Source organism: Hyla sarda, chromosome 12, assembly GCF_029499605.1.
Source record: "Hyla sarda isolate aHylSar1 chromosome 12, aHylSar1.hap1, whole genome shotgun sequence".
Lineage (NCBI taxonomy): Eukaryota > Metazoa > Chordata > Amphibia > Anura > Hylidae > Hyla > Hyla sarda.
Window position 1 is genome coordinate 24448871 of NC_079200.1, and position 14827 is coordinate 24463697.

General features: G+C 46.7%; 1 protein-coding gene across 1 annotated transcript in view; it reads right to left on the bottom strand.

Annotated features, from left to right (window-relative positions):
• Nucleotides 1-13294, bottom strand: part of IGFBP4 (insulin like growth factor binding protein 4) — a 79893-nt gene extending 66599 nt beyond the window's left edge. Inside the window, exon 1 of the mRNA XM_056548450.1 lies at nt 12815-13294. Coding sequence (XP_056404425.1) covers nt 12815-13160 — 346 coding nt within the window. The 5' untranslated portion in view covers nt 13161-13294. The remainder of the gene's footprint in view (nt 1-12814) is intronic.
• Nucleotides 13295-14827: the final 1533 nt, after the last annotated feature.

Consider the following 14827-nt stretch of genomic DNA (forward strand, 5'->3'; position numbering starts at 1 on the left):
CCCCGCGATCAGACATCTTATCCCCTATCCTTTGGATAGGGGATAAGGTGTCTAAGATTGGGTACCCCTTTAAGCTACCCATGCCACACTTTAATGAGTCTAAATGAGTTACAAAAAAAATTTGCAACTTTTTTACCCATAGTTCAAAAAATTTGCAAAAATTTACCATAAAAAAACCCTGTAAAACCAACCATAAATTTCCCCCCATGTCTTTTTATAGCCTAATAAACTTGGTTACCGTATTTTTCGCCCTATAGGACGCACCGACGTATAAGACGCACCCAATTTATAGGTGCAAAATCTAAAAAAATTAAAATTTTGAACCCAATAGTGGTCTTCAACCTGCGGACCTCCAGATGTTGCAAAACTACAACTCCCAGCATTCCCGGACAGCCGTTGGCTGTCCGGGCATGCTGGGAGTTGTAGTTTTGCAACATCTGGAGGTCCGCAGATTGAAGACCACTGAATAGGAGGTAATACTCACGTGTCCCCGCCGCTCCGGACCCGTCACCGCTGCCCTGGATGTCGCTCCATTGCTGTCGCCGTGTCCCCGTCGCTCCAGAACATCTCTGCTGCCGGCCGGGTATCCTCGCTCTCCGTCGCCGCCATCACGTCGTTACGCACGCCGACGCACGTACGCGACGACGTGATGACGAGGGAGGAGAGCGCCGGCCGTACAGGGGATCCCTGAACGGAGAAGACACCGAGGAGACAGGTAAGGTCCCTCCCGGTGTCCTGTAAGCACTAACCCGGCTATTCAGTCGGGCTGTTCGGGACCGCCGCGGTGAAATCGCGGCGGTCCCTAACAGCCTGACTGAACAGCCGGGTTAGTGTCACTTTCCCTTCAGACGCGGCGGTCAGCTTTGATCGCCGCGTCTGAAGGGTTAATACAGGGCATCACCGCGATCAGTGATGTCCTGTATTAGCCGCGGGGACCGCCGCGATAGGGGTGTATTCGCCGTATAAGACGCACCAACTTTTTCCCCCCCAGTTTTGGGGAAGAAAAAGTGCGTCTTATACGGCGAAAAATACGGTACTTTGCTCCTATCTATATGTTGGCCGAGCAGGGGTCACATAAAACATTACAGGCTCTGAATAACACTGAACACATTAGGAGATTTTTCTTTGCTGACTTCTATCTTGTGAATCCCTGTACATATATATTTCCAGCTCTGTATATACTCCATGCTTCCTGACACAATATTGTCTGTAATCTCTGCAATTATTGCACCAACTTATTTGGTAACAACTTCAGTCCATGTCCTGTACTATAATGTTAAGAAAACACCTTACAGGCCTAATCCTGCACGGGCTGACATACAACAGATGTAGCAGAGTCGAATTAGTCCCCCGAGGCACAGGCTTACGTGTAGTGTTACGTAAAACTACATGTGGTGAGCCAATGGGGTGCAATGTGAGGTATGGGGCAGATGTTATTAACCTCTAGATGTTCGTGACGCCAGGTCGTGGTTTTCCCAAGTAACCACCCTATCCACTATCCCTAGGTTAGGCAGGGTAATAATTGTCCAAGACCAGGTTAGGATTAACGGTAGCTTTATTGAGGTAGACAGATGGAACAGTCTTTACAGCTAGGCCAGGATCCTAGAGAGGTGGCCAGTAACACAGAGGGACCTCGCAGCTTGCTGGGACTTGCAGTGACCTGACAGACTTTAGGACAACCACGCTGACTATAATAGACTTGACTTGACTGATCATAGTGACAGCAGACCGAGATGACTTGACTTACTGACTTGTGGCTGTAATTTAGGCTTGAGGCCTCCAGGTGTGCTGGACACTGGCTCTGAGACATCTGGACTGCACTTGACCTCAGGATCTAAGAGAGTGATTGTAGTACCTCCCCCACCCCCCTTATAAAGGGGGGCTGAGCAAGGAGCCCATAGGTCAAGCTGCAGGTCACCTGGTTAGCTGGTGCTCTCTGGGTAACAAAACATGTGACTTGAACATGTGACAACAGTATCATGTGATTAACTCAAAGGTCTTTTATTATACATAAGACAATGTAACAGTATGGGGGAGACGCTGCAGGAGAACCCTAGGACACAGAGGGACTATACCTGACAGGGCCCAAGTGCTGTACGGGACTATATCCCGTACTGGGACATCACATACAGATGACATACCGTCATGAGTTCTAACACATCTCAGTTCTGCGGGTAATGTTTGTACTACATTATGACACATGGATTTCGGTAAACAGTAATAAGCTGACAAAGCAAAAAAAAAAAAAGATTTTCTAGTTATCTAGGTTATCGATTGCGCCTTCTATCCACCAGCTATATTATACGTGACAGCACTTTTATATCTACTCAGATACACAGGTCATTCATATATCTGAGCTACACAAAGACTTACAGGACGACTATGACCACCATCGTCTCATTGGCTTCCTATGCAAAAGTTGCACAAATCTAATTAGGTCAGGGTTTGTGATTCCTTCTTTCCCATGGAACGATGGTTCCCAACCTTTTTTTTGCCCGAGTACCACTTGGCAGTACATTTCTAAAAATGATACCTCTCATATTAGTGACATCTTTGTTATTAAAGTGCCCCTTTTTTTTAAATCAACTGGTGCCAGAAAGTTAAACAGATTTGTAAATGACGTCTATTAAAATTATCTTAATCCTTCCAGTACTTATCAGCTGCTGTAAGATCCACAGGAAATTCTTAAGTTTTTGAATTTCCTTTGTGTCTGACCACAGTGCTCTCTGCTGACACCTCTGTCCATTTTAGGAACTGTCTAGAATAGGAGCAAATCCCCATAGAAAACCTTACTCTGGACTCTTAAAATCTTACTCAGAAGAGAGCACTGTGGTCGGACAGGAAGGAAATTCAAAAAGAAAAGAACTTCCTGTGGATCATACAGCAGCTCATAAGTACTGGAAGGATTAAGATTTTTTTTTAATAGAAGTAATTTACAAATCTGTTTAACTTTCTGGCACCGGTTGATTTAAAAAAAAGGAAATGTTTTCCAGTGGGGGATTACTGGCTACTGGGGGATTACTGGCTACTGGGGGATTACTGGCTACTAGTGGAGATTACTGGCTACTAGTGGGTATAACTGGCTACGGCTGGGTTCACACTATGGTTTGTCATTACGGTTCCGTATACGGCTGGGAGGAGGGGTGGGCGGGGCTTAGTCGCGGCGCCCGCACTCAGCCGTATTCGGGAACCGTAGTTAATGTATGTCTATGAGCCGACCGGAGTGAACCGCAGCCTCCGGTCGGCTGCTTTTTCGGCCGTATGTGGTTTCCCGACCGGTCGACCACGTTTTTGCCTGCGGTCGGGAAACCGTGTACGGCCGAAAAAGCAGCTGACCGGAGGCTGCGGTTCACTCCGGTCGGCTCATAGACATACATTAACTACGGTTCCCTATACGGCTGAGTGCGGGCGCCGCGATTAAGTCCCGCCCACCCCTCCTCCCAGCCGTATACGGGAACCGTAATTACAAACCGTAGTGTGAACCCAGCCTACTGGGGGAGGATAGGCAGTAATGCCCCCAGTAGCCAGTAAAACCCCCAATAAGCAGTAACCTCCCCCTCTTTAGCCATGTAGCTCCTCCAGTAGGCAGTAATCTCCCCCCAGTAGGCAATACCAAACATAATAAAAAATAAAAAAAATACACAAACTTACCTCCTCTCCTGCGCAGATCAGCCGGGCCACATTCTTCCCCTGATGCATTCCCCGGTTAGCAAGCGTATTATGATACTGGAGGATCTACTTGGCTAAAGGGGGGGTTACTGCTTATTGGGAGTATAACTGGCTACTGGGGGATTACTGCCTATTGGGGGGGGGGGGGATTACTGGCTACTAGTGGGTATAACTGGCTACTGGGGGAGGATTACTGCTTAGGTATGCCCCTGAGTGCTGTTATATCTTGAATAGGATGGAACACTTGCAAAGTACAGTGATCCCTCAACTTACAATGGCCTCAACATACAATAGTTTCAACATACAATGGTCTTTTCTGGACCATCGTAAGTTGAAACCAGACTCAACATACAATGTACAGACAGTCCAGATCTGCGAAACATGTCAATGGCCTGAAGAACCGACCAATCAAAATGGGCATTCACTGGTAACACCCCTATATTACTGAAGCGTATGCACTGACTGGTGTCTGGTAGCGCCCCCTACAGTACAGGGAGGTATTACATGTTCTGTACACTTTACCTGTACCAGGGTTACCTTCTCCTTTGGACACCAGGTGAGGGCGATTTCATTACTTTTTTTTACTTACAGGACCCTGAAGAAGGTCCTGTCCTCTACATAGACCAGTGTTTCCCAAGCAGGGTGGCCCCAGCTGTTGCAAAACTACAACTCCCAGCATGCCCGGACAGCCTTTGGCTGTCCGGGCATGCTGGGAGTTGTAGTTTTGCAACAGCTGGAGGCTCCCTGCTTGAGAAACACTGACATAGACAGTGATTTACAGCTCCCAGCAGATCTTTCTTACTTTTATATGTAAGGATTTGCTTTATCTATATTAGTTATCTACTTATCTTTCTTTGATCCTCACTTTTTTCCTATTTTTGGATGACATTTTGGTGCCTTTAGAACCAATTACCAGGTTTCCATAGAGTTCTGGTCTCAACATACAATGGTTTCCACATACAATGGTCGTCCTGGAACCAATTAATATTGGAACTTGAGGGACCACTGTAGTTCGCAGGACCATCAATCAGTAATAGAGATGAGCGAACTTACAGTAAATTCGATTCGTCACGAACTTCTCGGCTCGGCAGTTGATGGCTTTTCCTGCATAAATTAGTTCAGCCTTCAGGTGCTCCGGAGGGCTGGAAAAGGTGGATACAGTCCTAGGAAAGAGTCTCCTAGGACTGTATCCACCTTTTCCAGCCCACGGGAGCACCTGAAAGCTGAACTAATTTATGCAGGAAAAGCCATCAACTGCTGAGCCGAGAAGTTCGTGACGAATCGAATTTACTGTAAGTTCGCTCATCTCTAATCAGTAACCATGTCAGGATATTTTGGGGTTTATGGAAAACCAAAGACTAAATGGACCACAGTGAAATTGTTGGCAGGTGAGTGCCGTGGGGGCACATTCTCCCTGTATAGCTGAGCCCCTGGGAGCTAAAAACCTTGTGATGATCTGTTTACTGACTTTTACTGTTTTGCATTGAAAGTCTTCAACAAATATTTAATTCCAAAGTACAAATAACAATGAAAATAGACCAAGACTCCCATAGCCACCAGATCAATTATTCGGTGCAGTGGTCAGGCACACAGACGCCAATGATCCTAGAGTTTACACATCAAACCTGAGAGCGCTGCTGTACATTAGAGATAAGGACATTAGGAAATTGCTGAGATTACTATCTGAGATCCCGAAAAAGTGGCCTGCAACAGTACCACTCTTTGTCCCCAGGTTATTTTTGGTATTGCAGTGAAGCGTATAACACAGGTATACAGGGCATGATTTGCAATACCAGACACTGCCCATGGACAAGAGTGGCACTGTTTGAGCAAACTATGTGCTTTAATCATCTTTAGTGCATACAGACATGCAGCGGGGAGCTGAGCACAGTCAGATAGGAGTAAAAACCAGTGACAGCTGTTTCCTGCATAGTGCCTATGCAGGAAACAGCTGTCGCCGATTTTTACTCCTATATGTCGGTGCACAGCTCCCCACTGCATGTCTGTATGCACTAAAGATGAATAATGCCTAATAAAGATTGCCGCATCGGGGGGAGTGCCGTTCTTTCACTTATCCTTATCTAAGCGTGGGTTAAACCTGACTGGGGATTATTAGATTTTAAAAAAATCGGAAGTAAATTTGAAGTAAAATAAAGCCATGGTACTTAGTTTACATCTTCATCAGAGCTCTGTTTTGGGGGGGCACCGTTACAGATTGCATTTAAAAAAATTTGGGGGGGCAGATCCTACTAAAAAAAAACATGCACCGGACGGAATAAAGTGAATGGGATCCGTCAGGGTCCATTGTGCTACTCAGTCAGGCACCATTAAGACCCAATCGTAGGGAAATGGGGCAAGTGAGTATATCTTCTTTTAAGCCACCCCCGAGTCCATAGCTATTTTTGTAAACAACCCCTTTAAACATCAATTAGGTCTTGAATTAGAATTTTTTTTGGAAGACAAATATGAAGAAGTACAACTATTCCCTTGGTTTTCATCCAGCTTTTGCCCTATTTCTGCCCTCCATGGGATAAATAGAGCTTTCTGGATACATTTGGTACGTATACAAGGAGCTGGTCCCATCATATACGCCAAATTTCTGTGCAGAGGAAAAGTTTCCAGTTGCCCATAGCAACCAATCAGATCGCTTCTTTTATTTTTCAGAGGCCTTCCTGTGAAAGCGATCTGATTGGTTGCTATAGGCAACTCAGTAACTTTTCCTCTGGACGGGTTTTGATGAATCTCCCCCATATATTTTCTATTGTAGTCCATCTCCTGTCGTTCAGGGAATAAATGCACTGGTGCCCGCTGGTTCTAATGGTCGGACACTCAGACCCCAAGGGATCAAAACTTTTGACATGTCACTAGGACATATCAACAAAAAAATGTTTTAAATGACATTGTCTATTTAATGTTTGCAATTGGCAGTAATGGTCATAACATTCTTAGATGGGAATTAACTAAAAAAATATGGAGAAAAACTGTTCCAGGTTAAACCCCCCCAAAGGACGAGGGGGCACTCCCTCCGTCTGGAGAAGAAAAAGTTTAGTCTCAAGGGGCGACAAGCCTTCTTTACCATGAGAACTGTGAACTTATGGAACAGTCTACCTCAGGAACTAGTCACAGCAGGAAACATTTACAGCTTTAAAACAGGATTAAATACATTCCTGGAACAAAATAACATTAATGCTTATGAAGAAATATAAAATCCCTTCCCTTCCCCAATATCGCGCCACACCCCTACCCTTCAATTCCAATTCCCTGGTTGAACTTGATGGACATATGTCTTTTTTCGACCGTACTAACTATGTAACTATGTAACTAAGGCCTTGTCAGTGCAAGTGGCATATCCCACACCAAACTAATTCTTCTCTGGCTGTAGTGCAGTCCTGGGCTTCAAGAAGTTACTTCTGTGACCTGATACCTTGCTCAAAAAAATTAAGGGAGCACTAAGAGAACACATCCTAGATCTGAGTGAATGAACTAATCATATGAAATACTTTCGTCTTTACATAGTTGAATGCGCTGACAACAAAATGACACAAAAATTATCAATGGAAATCAAATGTATCAACCCATGGAGGTCTGGATATGGAGTCACACTCAAAATCAAAGTGGAAAACCACACTACAGGCTGATCCAACTTTATGTAATGTCCTTAATACAAGTCACAATGAGGCTCAATAGTGTGTGTGGCCTCCACGTGCCCGTATGATCTCCCTACAATGCCTGGGCATGATCCTGATGAGGTGGAGGATGGTCTCCTGAGGGATATCCTCCCAGACCTCGACTAAAGCATCCGCCAACTCCTGGACAGTCTGTGGTGCAACGTGGCGTTGGTGGATGGAGCGGTCCCAGATGTGCTCAATCAGATTCAGGTCTGGGGAACGGGCGGCCAGTCCATAGCATCAATGCCTTCCTCCTGCAGGAACTGCTGACACACTCCACCCACATGAGGTCTAGCATTGTCTTGCATTAGGAGGAACCCAGGGCCAACAGAACCAGCATATGGTCTCACAAGGGGTCTGATGATCTTATCTCGGTACCTAATGGCAGTCAGGCTACCTCTGGCAAGCACATGGAGAGCTGTGCGGCCCCCCCCCCCCCCCCCCAAAGAAATGTCACCCCACACCAATACTGCCCCACCGCCAAACTGGTCATGCTGGAGGATGTTGCAGGCAGCAGAACATTCTCCACGGTGTCTCCAGACTGTCACTTCTGTCACATGTGCTCAGTGTGAACCTGCTTTCATTTGTGAAGAGCACTGGGCGCCAGTGTCGAATTTGCCAATCTTGGTGTTCTCTGGCAAATGCTTAATGTCCTGCACGGTGTTGGGCTGTCAGCACAACCCCCACCTGTGGACGTCGGGCCCTCATACCACCCTCATGGAGTCTGTTTCTGACTATTTGAGTGAACACATGCACATTTGTGGCCTGCTTGAGATCATTTTGCAGGGCTCTGGCAGTGCTCCTCCTGCTCCTCCTTGTACAAAGGTGGAGGTAGCGGTCCTGCTGCTGGGTTGTTGCCCTCCTACGGCCTCCTCCACATCACCTGATGTACTGGCCTGACTCCTGGTAGCGCCTCCATGCTCTGGACATTACGCTGACAGACACAGCAAACCTTTTTGCCACAGCTCGCATTGATGTGCCATCCTGGATGAGCTGCACTACCTGAGCCACTTGTAGACTCCGTCTCACGCTACCACCAGAGTGAAAGCACCACCAGCATTCAAAAGTGACCAAAACATCAGCCAGGAAGCATAGGAACTGAGAAGTGGTCTGTGGTCACCACCTGCCGAACCACTCCTTTATTGGGGGTGCCTTGCTAATTGCCTATAATTTCCACCTGTTGTCAGTTCCATTTGCACAACAGCATGTGAAATTGATTGTCAATCAGTGTTCTTCCTGAGTGGACAGTGGGATTTCACAGAAGTGTCATTGACTTGGCATTACATTGTGTTGTTTAAGTGTTCCCTTTATTTTTTGTGAGCAGTGTATATTGAGCTCTGGATAGTGTCCAGCATACCTCCTAACATTTCAGATGGCCAAATAGGGACATTTACTGCAGATGTTAAGCAAACAGATACGTACATGTATTTATAGGGAGGCTTTAGCTAGAGGTATATGGCAGGTAGTCAAGCAGCAGGATCGGACATATGATGTCATCTTATCTGTCATCTTCAGTCATTTAAAGCGGTACTCTGCCCCTAGACATCTTATTCCCTATCCAAAGGATAGGGGATAAGATGTCTGATCGCGGGGGTCCTGCCGCTGGGGACCCCTGCGATCTCCCTGCTGCACCCGGCGTTCATTTAGAGTGTTGGGTGCAGTGCCAGAGGCTCTTGACTCATTTAGAGTGTCGGGTGCAGCGCCGGAGGCTACAACCCCTCACGGCCACTACCCCTCAATGCAAGTCTATGGGAGGGGGCGGGGCGGACATCAAGCCCCCTCCCATAGACTTGCATTGAGGGGGTGTGGCCGTTACGTCATGAGCGGGGCATGGCCGTGACATCACGAGCCTCTGCCCCGCATCGAAAGTCATCCGGCATGGAGCGATGTTCGCTCTGTGCACCAGATATCTGGGGTGCCGCAGCTGAGATAGGGGATAGGAGATGATATGTCTAGGGGTTGAGTACCCCTTTAACGTTATTGCCCATTGGTTAAAGCCAAACATTGTCATGTGGCTGCCACCAAAGTTGCCGCATCTTCATCTATGATTCATGGCTTGGATAAGCTCACACAATGCCAGTTATGGCTAAGCACCAACACCCTTCCCCATCCTAAATCCTTATATTGAACAAAATGGGGATTATATAGTAATAAGAAGGTTCCGGTTTTCAGTACAAGAGTCCTATGCTAGAGTAAATGGATATCCAGGCATTTCTTTAACTAGATCCGCTCTGGTCCTGGATGTAAATATCCTGGCCAATGCAGAGTGACTTGTTAGTGTCCACTCGGGCATTCAGTATGTGGAGCAATGGCCTGTCAGCCATATCCTAGTTATGATTCTATGCTAAAGATATAGGGCAGAGGGCAATGTTAGAGAGACACGATTGTCTCACCGGCCTTTTGCAACATCTTTACATAGACTAGCTCATGTATGGCCAACAGTCTATACCACTGAACAGGTAGAAGAAAGATGATGCCCGGCACTCACCAGTAATGCACAGTGTAGATTTATTATGCCATAGTGTAGTACCAGGACGCGTTTCGGCGTGGGAGCCTTCCTCAGCTGTCTGCCGGAGGCAGACAGCTGAGGAAGGCTCCCACACCGAAATGCGTCCTTGTACTACACTTTGGCATGATAAATCTTCACTGTGCATTACTGGTGAGTGCCAGGTATCATCTTTCTTCTACCGTTGGCTTTACCCTACCTCGTGCACCACCGCAGATTCTACGGAAGTGCCGAAATATTCCTATATTGTACCACTGACCAGGCACAAGATAATTGATTAATTGAGGCAGTCCTGATTAGTGTTGAGCACGAACATTCGAAATGCTAATTTTTACAGAGAATATGGGCACTTTGTGATTTCGCGAATGTTTTGAACATAGTGCTATACATTCGTAATGACAAATATTCGTGTTTTTTTAATGCAGATTTTTATACGAATTTACATGCAAATTTTTATGCGAATATCGGCACTTCCAGACTGAACACTGATCCCTCCCTTCTTTTAGGTGAGATATATTTGCGCATGCGCACTATGCGTATTTCATATGCGAATATCGGCACTTCCAGACTGGACACTGATCCCTCCCTTCTTTTAGGTGAGATATATTTGCGCATGCGCATTATGCGAATTTCATATGCGAATATCGGCACTTCCAGACTGGACACTGATCCCTCCCTTCTTTTAGGTGAGATATATTTGCGCATGCGCACTATGCGAATTTCATATGCGAAAATCGGCACTTCCAGACTGGACACTGATCCCTCCCTTCTTTTAGGTGAGACATATTTGCGCATGCGCACTATGCGAATTTCATATGCGAATATCGGGACTTCCAGACTGGACACTGATCCCTCCCTTCTTTTAGGTGAGATATATTTGCGCATCCGCACAATGCGAATTTCATATGCGAATATCGGCACTTCCAGACTGGACACTGATCCCTCCGTTCTTTTAGGTAAAAAAAAAAAAAAAACACAGTGAATATGCGAATTTCATTACGAATTGTCGCATGAAAAAATTAAGAAGAACACAGGGAATATTTGTCCATATATTTGCGAAATATCGCGAATATTAATATGGTCCCTGCTGCTCATCACTAGTCCTGATAGCTTTACAGATGTACAAGGAAAGGCAATGAGTACATGTAGGAACAATACAACACACAAACAGGTATACATCACAAAATGCATGCTACAGTCTAAAACAATCAGGCTATATAGTAGATAAAATTGATAAAACAAGCAATTAATAAAACAAGAATAAGCATGTCTAATATTAGAAGGTTCATCTAAAAATTTAGTCTATCCAACAAAAGCATTAAAAAAATATAATAAATAAACACGAGCATTACTAAATATAAATATGTCTAATATTAGAAGGTTAATCTATAAAATTTGTCCATCCAACAAAAGCATAAAAATAAAAACAACCAATAAACACGAGAATTACAAAATATAAACATGTAAAGAAAAACACCCTGCGGAGTGAAGGGCTAAAAATTACCGTATTTTTCGCCGTATAAGACGCACTTTTTCTTCCCCAAAACTGGGGGGGAAAAGTCAGTGCGTCTTATACGGCGAATACACCCCTATCGCGGCGGTCCCTGCGGCCATCAACGGCCGGGACCCGCGGCTAATACAGGACATCACCGATCGCGGTGATGCCCTGTATTAACCCTTCAGACGCGGCGATCAAAGCTGACCGCCGCGTCTGAAGGGAAAGTGACACTAACCCGGCTGTTCAGTCGGGCTGTTCGGGACCGCCACGATTTCACCGCGGCGGTCCCGAACAGCCCGACTGAATAGCCGGGTTAGTGCTTACAGGACACCGGGAGGGACCTTACCTGCCTCCTCGGTGTCTTCTTCGTTCAAGGATCCACTGTATGGCCGGCGCTCTCCTTCCTCGTCATCACGTCGTTGCGTACGTGCGTCGGCGTGCGTAACGACGTGATGGCGGCGACGGAGAGCGAGGATACCCCAGCCGGCAGCAGAGACGTTCCGGAGCAACGGTGACAGCGATGGAGCGACATCCAGGGTAGCGGTGACGGGTCCGGAGCGGCGGGGACACGTGAGTATTACCTCCTATGCAGTGGTCTTCAATCTGCGGACCTCCAGATGTTGCAAAACTACAACTCCCAGCATGCCCGGACAGCCAACGGCTGTCCGGGCATGCTGGGAGTTGTAGTTTTGCAACATCTGGAGGTCCGCAGGTTGAAGACCACTATTGGGTTCAAAATCTTAATTTTTTTAGATTTTGCCCCTAAAAATTGGGTGCGTCTTATACGCCGGTGCGTCCTATAGGGCGAAAAATACGGTAGAAAGCGCTATGTTGGTACCTATACGGGCATCCTTACAGATATTGGGACAAAGGCAGCTTCCATCCCATTGTTCGGTTCAGACACTGAAGATGGCTATGCTGCCTAGAGGAAACTCTGCAGATCTAATGCATGATATAGTACTGCTGTTCTATTTCTTTAAGAAAACACAAAAAGTGAACCTGTCTCTCTTTTGCCCAATCTACCGAGAATTTCCACTTTGACCCAAGTTATCGTCTTAAAGAAACGGACTGTACAGTAAATTCCATTCCCATCCACAGTCTTCCTCCTACCTTCGTACATGACTTGCCATTAAATCCTATAACTATATAGACAGATGTGGAGCAAGAATCAGGATTCTACAAAGCACACTTAACTTTTCCAGACTTAACCCCGTAGGATGAGGGTACGAAACCTCCACCCATGTGCCTCTAGGACATCACATGTGGGTAACTATACATTGCTATATATTATTGCTATACCAGAAGATCTGGCGCAAAAAGAGTTAAGAATTCGATTCCGTTTTTTTGTTATATACCGGAGGCATTTCCTGCCTTTGAAGTGGAACAGACACAACTGCAAGATCCTTAAGACACAAGAGAAGAACAAGGTTGCATGAAGTTATTGTTGCCTTGTGGCCATTGTTTAGTTCTCACCTGCTGTTGGGAACGTTCCCTGTATGGCTTCTATCTCCCCGATTTCTGTGCAGACCCCCTGTCCATGCATTAGGGTGTGCAGGGGTTTTTCAGTACCTTTCGTGGGGTAACAGCGAAGCCCTGAGCCACAGCGGGGTGTGTAGACACCACAAGGCATCCCTTTTTGGAGGGCACAGGTGGCGCAGCAACCGCACCCAGGTTCTTTCACCAACTCCAGGCACCCAACAGGGTCCAGACAGCGAATAAGCTTCTCCTGAGAGCAAGGGGGGCACTGTATGGCTTCATCGGCCACTCCGAGAGATGCCAAGGAGATCAGGATAAAGGCAAGGTGGCAATGCCCAGACATTGTGTTGTGTGTGACTGGCAAGTAAGGTTTAGAGGGTGAACGAGAGTCGGGGCAGAGCTGGTAGCCTGGTCAGGAGTTAGCATACAGGGACATGAAATGATGTAGTCTTAGCTGTGCTGCTCTCCATAGCAAGAATGAAGGGGACTGAGGTTTAATGCACTGAGCAGATAGATGTGGACTTTATACTGGCTGCAAGCCACTCCTATCTCGAGTCCCACTGCTAGGAGAAAGGGGGAGAGCACTGGGAATGAGAGAGGGAGCGCGCGAGATGTAGGAGAACTTGGAAAGAAGGACGCAGAGGTGGAAAGCATTTATACGTTCTAAACCAGCAGAACACATAAAATGCTCTATATACAATGCCTTTAAAAGGTACCGTATTTTTCGCCCTATAGGACGCACCGGCCTATAGGACGCACCGGCAATTTTAAAGGTGCAAAATCTAGAAAAAAAAGATTCTGAACCCAACAGTGATCTTCAACCTGCGGACCTCCAGATGTTGCAAAACTACAACTCCCAACATGCCCGGACAGCCGTTGGCTGTCCGGGCATGCTGGGAGTTGTAGTTTTGCAACATCTGGAGGTCCGCAGGTTGAAGACCACTGGTATAGGAGGTAGTACTCACGTGTCCCCGCCGCTCCGGACCCGTCATCACCGCTCATCACCGCTGCCCTGGGTGTCGCTCCATCGCTGTTGCCGCGTCCCCGTGGTGTCCCCGACGCTCCGGACGTCTTCTTCCCCGGGATCCACGCTCTCCGTCGCCATCATCACGTCGCTACGCACGCCGCGCCTATTGGATGACGGGACGGCGTGTGCGACGACGTGATGACGTCGAAGGTGAGCGCCGGCCATGCAGGGGATCCCGGCACAGAGCAGACACCGAGGAGGCAGGTAAAGTCCCTCCCGGTGTTCTGTAAGCTGTTCGGGACGCCGTAATTTCACCGCCGGCGGTCCCGAACAGCCCGACTGAGCAGCCGGGTTAGTGTCACTTTCGCTTCAGACGCGGCGGTCAGCTTTGATCGCCGCGTCTGAAGGGTTAATACAGGGCATCACCGCGATAGGTGATATCCTGTATTAGCCGCGGGTCCCGGCCGTTGATGGCCGCAGGGACGGCCGCGATAGGGGTGTATTCGCCGTATAAAACGCAGCAACATTTCCCCCCCCCCAAAAGAAAAAGTGCGTCTTATACGACGAAAAATACGGTAACATAGAAACATGGAATGTGTCGGCAGATAAGAACCATTTGCCCCATCTAGTCCGCCCAATAATCCCTGGCCCTATCTTATATGGAGGATAGTCTTATGCTTATCCCTATCTTATATGAAGGATAGCCTTATGCTTATCCCTATCTTATATGAAGGATAGCCTTATGCTTATCCCTATCTTATATGAAGGATAGCCTTATACCTATCCCTATCTTATATGAAGTATAGCCTTATGCTTATCCCTATCTTATATGAAGGATAGCCTTATGCTTATCTCTATCTTATATGAAGGATAGCCTTATGCTTATCCCTATCTTATATGAAGGATAGCCTTATGCTTATCCCTATCTTATATGAAGGATAGCCTTATACCTATCACTATCTTATATGAAGGATAGCCTTATGCTTATCCCTATCTTATATGAAGGATAGCCTTATACCTATCACTATCTTATATGAAGGATA